This window comes from Chelonia mydas, chromosome 5 (assembly GCF_015237465.2).
Source record: "Chelonia mydas isolate rCheMyd1 chromosome 5, rCheMyd1.pri.v2, whole genome shotgun sequence".
Taxonomy (NCBI): Eukaryota; Metazoa; Chordata; order Testudines; family Cheloniidae; genus Chelonia; species Chelonia mydas.
Genome location: NC_051245.2, coordinates 12,573,029 through 12,589,182, shown reverse-complemented (window position 1 = coordinate 12,589,182; position 16,154 = coordinate 12,573,029). Strand labels below are relative to the sequence as shown.

General features: G+C 41.8%; 1 protein-coding gene across 1 annotated transcript in view; it reads right to left on the bottom strand.

Moving 5' to 3' along the window:
* The window catches only part of C5H18orf25 (chromosome 5 C18orf25 homolog), a 74,568-nt gene that overhangs the window by 19,529 nt on the left and 38,885 nt on the right, over window positions 1-16,154 (bottom strand). Inside the window, exon 4 of the mRNA XM_043546879.1 lies at window positions 11,122-11,304. Coding sequence (XP_043402814.1) covers window positions 11,122-11,304 — 183 coding nt within the window. The remainder of the gene's footprint in view (window positions 1-11,121; window positions 11,305-16,154) is intronic.

The window sequence follows — 16,154 nt, the reverse complement described above, 5'->3', positions numbered from 1 at the left end:
TCTATACTTACCAGGGATCGATGTTGAGGCGATCGATGCACTGAGGATCATGCTAGCGGGTCTAGCGAAGACCCGCTAAATTGACTGCAGATAGCTCTCCCATCGACTCCAGTACTCCACCAGAAAAAGAAGTGCAAGGTTAGTCAACGGGACTGTGTCTCCCGTCGACCCAGTGCAGTATAGATACTGCAGTAAGTCGACCTAAGCTACGTCGACTCCAGCTATGTTATTCACGTAGCTGGAATTGCATAACTTAGGTCGACTTACCCCCGTAGTGTACACAAGGCCTCAGATAAAGAGGGGGTTGGACGAAGATGAAAGCCAGTTAGGGGAGAAAAGACTGTGTTCCAAATTCCCAATCCTGGAGCACAGTAAAGAGAGACCACTGAGTTTGGAACACACAACCAGCTTACAAAATGTTTGGGGCTTGGAACACCAAATAAATCCAAGAAATGGATTTATATGCCATATATGACTAGGGCTTTCCTCCAAAGTGAAGCAGAGTACCCTTCTGCTACTGAAACGAATACTGCATCATTCCTGATGGAGGCGGTCAAAGAAGAGAGTCCAGAAAAGAAGACTGATATCCTGAACATTGGGACATTAACTGGAAAAAAATACAGAGCTGGTACAGACATTGATGAAAAGGAAAGTACAGATTTCCTGCTTTCAAGAGACCAAGTGGAAAGTCTCTTGAAGACAAGACAAGAGATATTGAGGAAGGCTATATGCTACTATACTATGGACGTTGAATAAGAGAAATTGACTTGGTATAGTTTTAGAGAAAGTGATGCAGGAATGTGTAGTTGTTGTGGATAGGAATGATAGTATGAGTGTACAGATAAATTACTTCCTCGTAATCCAAGCCAAGCAGAAAAACACAAAAAACTGTAAGGTTATCTCAGGGGAAAGCACTACAACTCAACATATGCTGGTTCTTGACTATGGAGACATATTGCATATGAGAAGAAAATGGTCCAAAGCAGTACAGAAAACCAAGTGGTGGAAGCTTAATGAAGTTAACAAGGAGTTTAAAATAAAAATGTTGCAGAAGATCCCTTTAGAAGGGGTAAGAGAAAATACAAATCAATGGTGGAATCATATTGCAAGCTACATTCTAGCATGTGCAAAAAGCCTGCTTGGTGAAACAAAAGCAAGAGTCTTCTTCCCCAATGAGACCTCATGGTAGAATGAGAAAGCTTGAGAGGCTCTGAAGAAAAACTAAGTGTTTTAAACTTCAGCAAACAATGCTCCAACAGCAGGATTTTCAGGAGTATTAAAAAAAGCCAAAAAAGATAGCAAAGTAAGAGGTGTCAGCCATCAAGCCTAAAGCCAGAGAAGGCTTATATGCCCATCTTGAAACAAAGGAGAATGAGAAGGAAATATATAGATTGACAAAGACCCACGATAAGAGAATTAAAGACACTGGTGAGATCAAAGTTATTAAAAATGGGCATACGTTAATCAGTGAAAACCAGATTAAGGAATGGTGAAAAAATTACTTTGGAAGGCTTATGAATGAAAAGAATCCAAGAGAACTGAGACATATGATAAAACCAAGTAACGTCTCATGGCACCAGTCTTAGAGACGCTTTTACAGAAGCACTGAGCAACATGAAAAATAAAGTTCCCAGCCCCGACGGCATACCTGCAAAAGTATGGAAGTGCCTGCAGCAATTAGACATGAACATATTGACAGAATTGATTAATTTCATCATGAGGACTGAGAAGATGCCTGGTGAAAGAACATTAATACCAATATTTAAAAGAAAAGGAAACATACAAGACTGTGGTAACTACTGGGACATTAAACTCTTGAGCCACAAAAAGATATGGGAGACAAGTTATTGATAAGAAACTTTGAAGCCCCCTGGTCTACACTACAGGGTTAGGTCGAATTTAGCTGCATTAGGTCGATTTTATAATGAATGCGTCTATACAAGCAACCCCGTTCCGTTGACCTAAAGGGCTCTTAAAATCAACTTCTGTACTCCTCCCCGGCAAGGGGAGTAGCGCTAAAATAGACCTTGCTGGGTCTAATTTGGGGTAGCGCGGATGCAAATCGACGTTACTGGCCTCCGGGAGCTATCCCAGAGTGCTCCAATGTGACCGCTCTGGACAGCGCTTTCAACTCCGATGCACTAGCCAGGTACACAGGAAAAGCCCCGCGAACTTGTGAATTGCATTTCCTGTTTGGTCAGCGTAGCACAGGTGACCATGCAGTCCCCCCAGAATCACAAACGAGCTCCACAATGGACCAAAAGGGAGACACTGGATCTGATTGCTGTATGGGGAGAAGAATCTGTGCAGACAGAACTCCAATCAAAAAGAAGAAATGCTAATATATATGCCAAAAATCACACAGTGCATAGTGGAGAGAGGCTACAACAAGGACACACATCAGTGCCGCGTGAAAGTCAAGGAGCTCAGACAAGCCTACCAAAAGACAAAGGAGGCAAACAGTCGCTCTGGGTAAGAGCCCCATACATGCCGCTTCTATGATCAGCTGCATGGCATTCTAGGGGGGGACCCTATCTCTGCCCCACCACTGTCCGTGAACACCTGCAAGGGGGGCGTCTCACGCAACACAGAGGAGGATTTTGGGGATGAGGAAGAGGAGGAGGAGGACGACAAGGAGAACGCGCAGCAGGCAAGCAATGAATCCGTTCTCCCCGGCAGGCAGGACCTTTTCATCACCCTGGAGCCAATACCCACCCAAGGCAGGATCCCCAACCCTGAAGGCGGAGAAGGCACCTCTGGCGAGTGCACATTTGTAACTACGGTACAGGGTTTAAAAGCAATAGTGTTTAATATTTGATTTGCTCTGAAGACTTGGGATGCATTTGCAGCCAGTACAGCTACTGGAAAAGTCTGTTAACGTGTCTGGGGATGGAGAGGGAATCCTCCAGGGACATCTCCATGAAGCTCTCCTGGAGGTACTCTGAAAGCCTTTGCAGAAGGTTTCTGGGTAGGGCTGCCTTATTTTGTCCTCCACAGTAGACACTTTACCACGCCAAGCCAGTAGCACGTAGTCTGGAATCATTGCAGCACAAAGCATGGCAGCGAATGGTCCTGGGTTTTGGTCGCATTCAAGCAACATTCGGTCTATATCTTTCTGTGTTAGCCTCAGGAGAGCGATATCATTCATGGTCACCTGGTTGAAATATGGGAATTTTTGTAAGGGAACAGTAAAAGGACCCCGTTCATGCTGAGCTGTTTGCGTTTGACTATAAGGGATCATCCCATTGCCATGCGGCGGGGGGAGGGGTGAAGGGATCATCTCAAATAGCCACACAGAGGGGTTTCCCACCCAAAAACCGCAGCCCCTCCTTTTAAATGGCAAACCCAACCGGCATTGCTTGCTATCGGAAAGGAGGGTGCTTCAGTTTGAAAACATTCCCACATGTTATGAAGGCATTAGAAGCCAAAACCGCGTACCTTTGGCTTACCATGGCTGCCTGGAAACCGAATTCTGTTGCCCAGCCATGGGTCATGTGTCACCATACTGGCAGGCGCTCAATATAAAAGGCAAAATGCAACCTTGTACCTAAAGCACATGTGCTGTCTGCTGTGAATTGCTTGATTCACTGTGAAAGAGTCTCCCTTTTTTTCCTCTGAAACATATCTTAAATATACCATCTTAAATTTTAAACCTCCCTTTTTTTCCCCCTGCAGGTGCCAATTTTTCTATGCTCCGCCTATCATCTCCATCCCTGAGGTTATTGCAGATTAGAAGGCGAAAAAAACGCACTTGCGATGACATGTTTTCCGAGCTCATGCAGTCCTCCCGCACTGATAGGGCACAGCTGAATGCATGGAGGCATTCAGTGGCAGAGGCCAGGAAAGCATTAAGTGAGCGCAATGAGAAGAGGCAGGATGCTATGCTGACGCTAATGGGGGAGCAAATGGACATGCTCAGCCATCTGGTGGAGCTGCAGGAAAGCCAACAAGAGCACAGACTGCCGCTGCATCCACTGTACAACCACCTTCCCTCCTCCCTAAGTTCCATAGCCTCCTCACACAGATGCTCAAGAACAAAGAGCGGGGGCGGGGGGGAGGGAGGAGCAGCTCGTCACCCAGCCACTGCACTCCAGATGACGACCCCAAGCAACAGAAGGCTGTCATTCAAACAGTTTTGATTTGTAATGTGGCTACAATAAGCAATGTGGCCTTGTCCTTCCCTCCTCCCCCACCCCACCCGGGCTACCTTATTAGTTATCTCCCTTTTTTTTTAAATTAATAAAGAATGCATGGTTTCAAAACAATAGTGAGTTTATTTCCTTTGCCAGCTGTGATTGAAGCAGAAGGGTGGTTGGCTTACAGGGAATTAAAATCAAGAAAGGGGGCGGGTTTGCATCAAGGAGAAACATACACAACTGTCACACCGTAGCCTGGCCAGTCATGAAACTAGTTTTCAAAGCCTCTCTGATGCGCAGCGCACCTACCTGTGCTCTTCTAATCGCCCTGGTGTCTGGCTGTTCCAAATTGGCAGCCAGGTGATTTGCCTTAACCTCCCGCCCTGCCATAAACGTCTCCCCTTACTCTCACAGATATTATGGAGCAAGCAGTAATAACAATGGGAATATTGGTTGCGCTGAGGTCTAACCCAGTCAGCAAACAGCGCCAGCGAGCTTTTAAATGTCCAAAGGCACATTCTACCACCATTCTGCACTTCCTCAGCCTGTAGTTGAACTGCTCCTTACTACTGTCCGGGCTGCCTGTGTATAGCTTCACGAGCCATGGAAGCAAGGGGTAGGCTGGGTCTCCAAGGATAACTATTGGCATTTCAACATCCCCAACAGTAATTTGCTGGTGTGGGTAGTAAGTCGCTTCTTGCAGCTGCTCAAAAAGCCCGGAGTTCCTAAAGATGTGAGTGTCATGCACCTTTCCTGGCCATCCCACATTGATGTCAATGAAACGTCTCTTGTGATCCACCGGTGCATGCAGCACCATTGAGAAGTACCCCTTGCGGTTTATGTACTGGTTGGCAAGGTGGTCCGGTGCCACGATAGAGAGATGCGTTCCACCTATCGCCCCATCACAGTTAGAGAAACCCATTGCAGCAAAGCCATCCACTGTGACCTTCACATTTCCCAGTCACTACCCTTGATAGCAGAATGTCAGTAATTGCGTTGGCTACTTGGATCACAGCAGCCCCCACAGTAGATTTGCCCACTCCAAATTGATTCCGACTGACCGGTAGCAGTCAGGCACTGCAAGCTTCCACAGGGCTATCGCCACTCGCTTCTCAACCGTCAGGGCAGCTCTCATCTTGGTATTCCTGTGCTTCTGGGTGGGGGAAAGCAACTCACAGAGTTCCAGGAAAGTGGCCTTATGCATGCGAAAGTTTCGCAGCCACTGGGGATCATCCCATACCTGCAACACTATGCGGTCCCACCAGTCTGTGCTTGTTTGCCAGGCCCAGAATCAGCATTCCACTGTATCAACCAGCCCCACTGCTGCCATGATGTCCCAACTGCCACAGCCCGTGCTTTGAGGAACGTCTGTGTCCATGTCCTCATCACAATTGTCCTTGTGCTGGCATCTCTCAGCCAGGTTCTGCACATACTGTAGTATAATGCGCGAGGTGTTTACAATGCTCGCAACAGCAGTGGTGAGCTGAGCAGGCTCCATGCTTGCCGTGCTATGGCACCTGCACAGGTAACCCAGGAAAAAAGGTGCAAAATGTTTGTCTTCAGTTGCTTTCATGGAGGGAGGAGGGAGGGAGGGGAGAGGAGAATGAAGACATGTACCCAAAACTACCCGCAATGTTTATGTCCCATCAGGCATTGGGAGCGTAACACAGAATTCCAATGCGGAGACTGTGGGAACTGTTGGATGGCTACCCACAGTGCACTGCTCCATGAGTCGATGCTAGCCACGGTAGTAAGGACGCACTCCGCCGATTTAATGTGCTTAGTGGGGACACACAATCGACTGTATAAAATCGATTTCTAAAAATAGACTTCTATAAAATCGACCTAATTTCATTGTGTAGACATACCCCTAGACAAGTCAAGGTGTATGACAATCAGTGTGGTGTCATGCCAAGTCACCAGTGGATGCTATCTTTGCATTAAGATTGCGCGTGGAAAAATACAGAGAAAAGCGAAAAACCCTGCACATAGTACTAATCAATCTTGAGAAAGCTTGTGACCACATTCCAAGAGAAATCATCTGGTAGTGTATGAGAATGGAACAGATACCTGAAGACTACATCACACTTGTCCAGGACACGTATGAAGGTGCTGTTACCACAGTTAGAAGTGAACAGTTTCTAGAAAGAGTTGGAGTACACCAAGGAAGGAAACTTTAACCATGATTCCAGGGACTACTTATGCACCTGAAAACTCTAAGGTTTTGCAGATAACTTAGGAATTAGCTGACAGGAGAACTGTATCTAATTATTATATAAAGAAAGAAAAAAATATATACAAACTCCAGCGAAAGACACGTTTAAAATGTATATGTAAATTTAGATCAATCAGGAGATAATACAGCAAGATATTCCGAATCCCAAACCTTGAGGTATCAGTTCTAGAGCTTTAACACAGATATCAGAAACACGTTTGATACTTTGTACGCTATCTTTATTAGGGACACATAAAAATCTGCTTAAAATCTGTGTTACTGCCATTATCTACTCTATTTTAGTCCATTTTTTTCACTAAAAACATAATTTTAACATGTGATTAAGGTTTTTCTCTCTCTCTCTCATTAAGGGAATTAATTTTTCTAATTATTTTGGCATTTATGTTTACCAATCAGAGTCATGTATGTGACTCACTAACATTTGATTCCATCATTGCTATTGGTACCATTTACTTTCATGCAAATTTTAAGTTTTTTACAGATATAACTAAAAATACAATTTGAAAACAAGCAACCTTCATCTGCCCTGTGTCTAAAGTTATGCATTTAGCTAATGTTTTTTAAACTGGCATTGCTTAGGTTAGTACAAGCTAAGGTTACATTCGAGACGGATACTATTATTTGATTGTACCACTTTAAATGATGAATGACAAAGCACAATATGACAAAGCCCAGTTTGCCCCTACGTAAGGCCAGCTGTGCTGTGGTGTTATCAAGGAACTGCTTCAACATGGACTGGAATGGAGAAGACAGACTTGAAGAGCCAACCCCATAAAATTGAGACTAATGCCAGAAGAAGATGAAGGGCTTGATACCCAGCCACTGAGTTCAGTGAAAAGAATGTCAAATTGATTCACAGACCGGTCTTTTCATCTTCAAGGGCTTTAGTGGACATCACTAACTTAAGTTAATCACGAGTGTATGTTAACCAACTTATATTTTAGGCACTTGTGTTAGTCCTGCTTCTTTGGAGAAGTTTCAAGCAGCTGCCTTTCCCGGAGCCTGAGACACACTACAGAGTAGCTCAGGACTCACAAGAAGATGGAAATGCTTCAGGTGGCTGGTTTTACAAATATTATTAGGACAAAGAAAAGAAAGCCCTTGACAGTCAGCCCAGATTAGTCCAAAAATATCTTCAACTTTTTAAATACAAAAAATAGATTGCATTTATAGGATGTTTCCACCAGAATTCAGGCAACATCACTTCAACATTTTCTAGTTTTCCACTGGCTTCATCTTCATGGGTGGATCTGTGAACAATATTTGCACTAGTGTGCGCTGAGAGACTGACCATTTGTATTCATCTGCCTTGACGATACATTTTAAAATCACTGCATAAGGAAGGCCAAAGCTTCAGACTCTCATACTATCAGTACAGCCAAGTCCCCATGTCCTATGCAGCTAAAGACCTAAATATGCAGTAAGGATGCTGGATTTATGCCATACTACCTACCCCAAACCCTCTTCCTTCTCTGTTTTTCCCCTCTGCACACCCCAAGTCCAATCCATTACATCTTGTATTATTTATTTTTATAGCCAATTCAGTCCACATTATGCTGCCCCTAAATGTTCAATGTGCTGCAGATTTTTTGTTGACAAAGATAACTTCATCACTGAATTTGCCTGGGAAAAAGCTGGAGGTAATTAGCAGTAATTAGATAGGGGACAGTTGGCTATGGGAACTCGGACATTTTGGAGCTGTCCCCAGGAAGCAGTTAAGGTTTCTGGGACTGAGGAAGGAATACTCCTCTTCTTTCCATTCCTCTTTTAGGCAAAAGCAGTGGCGACTTTCAACTTAGAGAAAGGGATGTTTGAATTACTTATTACCTTCTCCAGCAAATAAGACAGCAACTAACTGCCTCACTGCATTGTGTCACAAACATAAATGGCCAGGGTGGGCCAAGACTCTGAGGTGGCATGAAGCTGGCTGGTTCTTGCTCACATGTTCAGGATCTAATAATGTTATATGTGGCAGTGACGTTGGAGGTTTTCCACCTTCCTCTAAAGCATGCGGGTGCAGGTCACTTGCCCGGATTATCTGGGTATATCCCACTTAATCATGTCCTTGCCACTGCAAGGGCCTCTGCCTTTCATGCACCTCAGTTCCTTCCTATTCTCTCCCTGTGGCACATCTCGTCTAGTCTCCTGTGGGCTATAATACTTTGGTCTAATTTCAGTTGCCGGGTTTAATGTGTGGGTGCTGGGGGGTGGTGATGTACAGACTAGATGATCCAGTGGTCCCTTCTGGCCTTAAGCTCTCTGACTAAATATCTACCACTACATCCAACAACAATGGATAAGCATTAGCTTGCTTCTGCTAAAATGATCTGCAGTGAACAGTAAATGGTGACATTTAAATTGTCATCATTAGGTTCCTGTGTCAACTGCCCATTGAGGTGAATGGGAGCCATTCACGTCTATCATCCCATCCAACAACACTTCCCACTACCCACTCTTACTTGAAGTGGATTTAGCCCATTCTCCGTGATGTGTTTGGAAAGGTGGGCGATAAGAGGGAATAAATAATTTTGATATTAAGGGGACAATAAGAGGAGTAGGTCCAAAACCTGACTCCCCCATGACCTTCCACCTGTTTGCAAGATCAATGCAATTCTTGAGATGATTCAATGTTGCGTTGGCTGACTGGTTTTTTTTAGGAGAAAAAAAAGTCACAGCTCAACACACTCAATAACAAGGCTAGTCTGCAAGCAGGATGTCAGAAAAAGCTGACTTCAGTTTTAAGGTTCCAAGCAGTGGTTTGGGGCTGGGGGAAAGTAACAGATTCCCAGCAGTTTTGCAATGAGATAAATCAGAGTCAGACATTTTTCATAAGTATAAATAAATTTTTCTTTGTGACTGAAAAAAAGGTATAGATGTTGCATTTCCATAGCATCTTCCAACCAAGCTCCCCAGAGTGCTTTAAAAACTATGTCAATACTGGAAGTCCTTCATACAGCATTGAAATGCAACCAGGTCTTTGGTGAATTGTAAGGGGGAGAGGAGGGGGAATTTTGGCTTAAAAACATAGGGGCAAACTTTTAGGATCTTTAGTGTCCATGTAGCACACACAGGATCTAAGGCCCAGACCCTCAAAAGATATTTAGGTACCTACCTTCCGCTGCATTCAAAGGGAGGATCTGGTTGTTAGGACCCAAACCTGAAAACTCTTACGACTAATTATAGTGCATAAGTACCATGAGTAGACCAATTCTTAAAATCAAAGTAGGAGTAAAAGTGTTTTCAAAATTGATCACTTAGGGCTTGAACCTTTCAAGGTGCTGGGCACTCTGGCTCTGAACCAGCCAAGCACTTAAGCACACATACTTAACTTTAATCACATGATTAGTCTATTGGTTTTAAAAGGACTACTTAAGTACTTAAAGCTAAGTACATGTTTAAGTGCTTGGCTAGATTGGGACAAAGGTGTTCAGCATCTTGTAGACTCGAGTACTTAGCTTTCAGAGGTATCATCCAAAAGACCTACACATAATAAATTTCATGGGAGTTATTTTATTTACTTTGGAAGACTGAAGGGTTGAGAGTTTGACCCTGCTGGGATCTGAACTTTATGGTTGCGGATAGTGTGGAGTATATCTAACATAGTACTCACAGGCCTGATTCAGTTTCCCCTGGAAACTGATTCCAGCTGTCTTAATTTGTAGCTGATCACATCCTATGTCAGTAGGCCATTTCCCAGCTACAAACTGTGGTCAAAGCATGATGATGTCAGCATCTGTCTGCCTAAGTTTGTACATTGCTCATGTGTGTGCACACCTGGCAGCTTGCGTCTTACTCATTAGGAGTGCTTGTGTGGCTGTAAAGTACAGTGCGTCGCAGGTAAGTATCCCAGTGTGCCATGTGCGACCATCGAGTGCAGTGCCTTTTGGGAAATTTTTGCAATGGGTTGGTGGGATTAAAAATGACAATCCCTAGCTCCTAGATCCCTGGGTAAGTTCCCAGTATGCAACTTTCTCCATCCCATAATCATCCATATCCCATAATTTTCACACTTTTTAAAATCCCACAAACCCGTGCGGCATTTTTCCGTCTCTGCTACTTCTGACAGAAGCATGGAGCCTGCAGAGCTCTGCACTATTCTCATGAACATTGAAAATACAGGATGCATAATTCTCCTGTACTTGCAGACCCGCAGGAAGCACCACAACAACTGGGGACATGAGGACGTCTTCAAGGACAGTTTGCTGAGGGACATAGCAAAAAACAACTCAAGGTTGATGGTAGCTTTCACAGAGCAGCTGCAGACAGTGGAGCGCTGCCTTCTGGGCCCTAGAAATGAGCACTGACAAATGGGATCGCATTGTAATGCAGGTATGGGATGACAAGCAGTGGCTGCACAACTTTGGATTCCTGGAGGTGGTTTTATTGTGTTTACTGTAACAGGGCGCTTACATCAGCCAGAGGCAAATTTGAGCACAGAAACATTGCACAAATAGGTCGGTGCAAGGTGATTTACGTCAATGTAACTTGGTTGTACAGACCAGGCATGGGCAGTCCCTTACTCTGTGATGAGTCCATTGATTTCAATGGAACAAGTCACAGAGTAACAGACTACTCAGCATGAGATAGAATGGGAGAATCTGTCCCTAAACAAGAACCAAGTACATTCAGGACACACATTTCTTCAACATGACCCTTTATACCTGATCTGTACTATTCTATACTTTTTATAACTGGTGTCAGGCCATATACATGCTACAGCATCAGAGAAGGAGGTTAATGTAGACGAACCTGTATCAGTATTCAGTTCCTCTAGCAGACCTCTGGTCCTCCAGGTAGCTCCTGTGTCCTGGTTTCCTACAGAATTATTGTGCTCTTGAACTACTGCAGCCGCCAATAGATTGTCCACATTTACCACTTCAGAGTCAGAGTTTGTGTCCGATATATCATAATGAGCTACAACCGGAGGTCCATCTGAGGAGGAAAGCAATAGACACAAGATGAATGCATGTTTTGAAAGACACTTTTAAAACATAAATCTCTAGCTCTAGGATCATCACATCTTCCTAAGTATGTCCTCAAGGAACAGTCAGAGGCACGTATGTTAATGATTAAACTTCAACTGGAGGAAGGAAGTCTGACACCAGAGGCATTTTAAGTTTTGCATAAATAGAAAAGATACAGAGTAACCAGCCATGTAAGCTTGCCCTCTCATATCTGCTATTTACATATTATCCTTTACATTAACCCAGAAAATTCTCCATATTTAACAATATTACATTTATAACACTAAAACGGATACGTTTCAGTTTAAGGAAAGAAATAATATTCTGAATGACAGGACATTAAGTAAGGGAAGAGAAAATGTTTATGGAATTGTACCTAATTCAAATGACAACTTACATTTTTTAGGGGTTGATTTGGATAAAACTGCTATTTTTTTGTGTGTAATGGATCCAAACACAATACATTTAACACCAGGCAAGTTTCCTTACATAAAATCCACCTGCCAAGGACACTGGCATTTGTCAAAACCGCAGTGGCTTTTTTCATATACAAGTGCAAAAAAAATGTAAAAATATACAAGCGAATAATACCCTTTCAGGCAGAGTTTTCTGTTAAAAGCAAAGCACAGCGACATGTATGCTTTTAGTAGTGTTTTAACAGTATGAGTCTACCACCACCAAGGGGTGGCGGGGTGCGGGGGGAGAAGAGATGTAAACCTTCAGATTTTTGCAGCCTATTATTGAAAAATAACTACAAAAGGTTTTTTTTGGGGGGAGGGGCGGTGTATTTCTTTCCTTCGTTTTCTTTCATCCTTGAGAGATGAAAATAACGTGTAGCTTGATGGGGTACCAGAAGCAGCCCATCCTCAAAATAAAATCAAATTCAATTAAAAGGGTCATTTGGAAGCAGAAGAATAATTAATAAATATTATGAAAGTCCACATTTTCATTAAAAAAAAGGCTGCGTCCCTTAATAGCTCTAACTGATCTAGACAGTTTGGAAAACATTTTAAAGGATGAAATCCTCTCTCCACTGAAATCAACTGTAAAACTCCCACTGACTTCAACAGGGCCAAGATTTCCTCCAAAGGAATCATACCTTTGAGTGGCACATATAAAAATCTGAATATTCTGGACCAAGACTCGGCTGATGTCAGCATAGCATAGCTTTTATTTGCACTAGGAATAGGATACATTGACAAGGCTACTACTACTTTTGTCGTATAGAACCTTCTAAATTATAAAACAACTAAAATACAAATAAAAAAAGCAGTTCTCTAAAAGAAACATTTGTTTCAGGAAACTCTGGCTTCTTTAGGGGCATAACATGAAAAGTGTTTGGCACTGAAGAAAAAAAGATCAGTGTATAATTAAAGCTTAAAACTTGGGTCACTGCACGGCTGATTCCACCAGAGCTTGTTTTGTTTTTACTTAATCCTTCAGAAAATAATCCAACACAACAATTTTAAGGAATTCTTATTCTGCAGTTAGCAACCCACTTCACTAAAGCACAACATTATGAAGGAATCTTGCTTAAACTGTGCTGAAGATCAGTTCTGCAACCTGACATGAAAAAATTCACAAACCATTTCAAGTCAGAACGCCCCCAACATCAGTTTCATAAAACAATGTTGTTACATTACAAATTCAGAACAGACCCAACGTAAAAATAAATGGGTAGTTAAATGCCAATGTATAAAAGAGCAAATATGTCACAACATGAAATACTGATGATTATTACTGGGAAAAAAAATCCTTATGACTAGTGGAAAGACAACTGTTTTCTTTTAAAAAGGCAAATCCAAAGTACAAGATTACCAACTTTATGATTAAATTGGTTGTTTTTGAGGGTTTTTTTTTTTTTTGCGCACATTTTGGACTAAATTACATGCAGAATTTACAATATAATTAATGATCCAAAGGCATGTTTTCAGTCTTATCATCAGAGTTCAGTGTGATATGGTATCAATATATTGTGTGATCTATAAAAATAAATACTTGAGTGCAGAAGATACGAGGGTCAAGTACAATATTGACTATTTGACCATGTTTTCAGTAAGGATGTTATCTAAAATTTAAGGAGCTGTGTATAATTCCTTCAATGTTTGGTTTCTCTTTTGGTTATTACTAATCTTTGTAAGAGCAGATGCCAAATTTAAATTAAGTCGGCATGTCTACATGAGTCAAATTATAGTTGGAAAATGGCATCAAAAGTCAAGTCAAAATTGTACCACTCCTACATGTATAATCATGCAAAAATGTATAATAAATGTATATACATGCAGAGTGATATTCTCTTCACCTACCCATAGAAATAACTTGTGTGAAAGTCTTCATCAGTAGGAAATACAAGCATAAACTTGTTATCTGTAGCTCCACTCTTGTATCTTCCACACTTCCAAACAGCACACCTTATAACTTAGCTTAAATTTAGTATACATCAAACAGACAAATATCTTCAATTTACATTACTGTACAGTAGTTTTGTCAATTTGACAGCCACCATTAAAGGATCTTTAAAATCCACATAATCACAAGAAGACTATTTACAAACCATCCACAGAAGGAGAGAGATTTTTGCTTTTCTCAGCCTTGCCTTTCAAAATCAGATTTGGAAACAAAATGTGCCGTGAATATCAGGGCTATCTAAACCTATCATCAGTGAATGACTGATTATGCCAACTTAATGACTGCAAGACTGGAGCAAAACCCTGAGACTGTCAGCATACGTAAAGCTAGAATATACGCCCTATTGAAAAGCTGTGATGCCCCTTTAAAAAAACCAAAAACAGTCAACCCAAGATTTTCTCATGAAAAACAACTCTAGAAGGACTAGAGCACTTAGAAGATTTGTACAGCGATACATAGCATTTCCCGTCTCGGTAGCCGTTTTAAATCCAGATCATATTGGTACAGACTGAAAGTTGTTGCAAATCTGATAGCTGTCAGTGGCCTATGTTAAAAGAGCTGGTGTTTTCAGTCCAATTTCCTAGGAGACAGACATACACATGACCAAAGCCACCATTACAAATGGAATCCTTGATGGCAACCTTGATGACCTCCATGCCCTCACACATGGCAAGGAACAGGGCAGCATGGGGAAGCTAACGGTGCTACTGTCAGTACTTCTTTCGAACGGATAAAAAGAATTCTCTTGGCATCTGCCATCACAATCTGGATAAAGAAAAAGTTATGTGCTAGATCCTGCAGTGCAGCTGATAAGCACAAAGGGTGACATTAGTGCACCCTCTGCAAAGGGACAAAAGACCTATGCACTATTTAAATCCCCCTCACACTTTATTTTGAAGGCTGAGGCCCAGGTCCTCAAAAGGTATTTAAGCTCCTAACTCCCACTGATTTCAATGACCAAAGAAGAACGCTGTGTAACTTGAAACCTTCTCTTTCACCAACAGAAATTGGTCCAATAAAAGGTATTACCTCACCCACTTTGTCTCTCTTAATATCTTGGGACCAACATAGATTCACATGCTGGCTCCACACCATTGGTGGATTCCCCCCACCTCTTCCTTACAAGCCAGTTATGCCAGCTTTAGGGCCAGTTTACACTGGTGGTGCAATGCAAAACTAACACATAGCACCAGAAAGATCAGAATCACTGACTCTAGGTAGGGAATAAGAATGAACTTTACTGAAGAAAAATTGTTTTCATTACAAATATCCTTATGAAAAGGATGAAAAAGAAAATTCAAACACTCTTACTTTTTTCAGTTTTTTCATAAGAATTAGGCTACTCTTTTGAAGAAGTGGATTGAGTAAAAGGAATTCAAAAGGCAGAGTTATTAAAGCAGACTCCGGCAAAATCAAAAATGATATTCCACATGAGAGAAAACAGGAAGTTTTTTAGTCAGCTGACAAAAGCTAAACAATTTTTTTCTCTTTTTAAAAGTCAGACCTATTGAGACTTGATTTAGGAGAAATGCTTAAAAAGCTTCATTGGTGGAAAGCTTAAATCCATGATTAATGCAATAAACACATGGGAAAAGACAAGTCTGAAAGTTAACATACATCAGCAGCAAAATACAGCTGTTGACATTTAACATTAATACTGCAAAAAATGAAAAGGAGTACTTGTGGCACCTTACAGATTAACAAATTTATTTGAGCTCAAATAAATTTGTTAGTCTTTAAGGTGCCACAAGTCCTCCTTTTCTTTTTGCGAATACAGACTAACACAGCTGCTACTCTGAAAACTGCAAAAAACATAGACCAATTTTTTCCTTTGAAAGACAGAGGCCATCTTGGCATAAAAACATCAAAGGTCTGATTCCGTTCTCACCTACACTGATGTAAATCAGAATGGTCTCCACCGGTGTCAATGGAATTTCAACCAGTGTAAAATCAGACTCAGGCTTCAATTGTCAATTTTTTATATTTTTAAGTTTGCAATATAGTTAGTTCACTCTCTCACTCATGTTTACTAACTACTTACGTGTTTACTAATCACGGTGCCTCTCTCCCTGCTGGATCCCAAAACACTTTGGGCCAGATTTAGCCAGGTGTATGATGATTGTTGTATATAAAATTCAGCCTCTTTGTGATGAAACCCAACAGCTGTTTATTGATACACTATAATACTGCAAAAAGAAAAGGAGGACTTGTGGCACCTTAGAGAATAACAAATTTATTTGAGCATAAGCTTTCGTGAGCTTCAGCTCACTTCATCGGATGCATTCAGTGGAGTTTAGGACAGGAAGCAAACAACTCTAACTAACGCGATAGGGAAAATTTAGCCACTACATTTTCATATATAAAACAGGTATTACAAACAATCTCTCAAAGTGCTTTTCATCAGAAGAT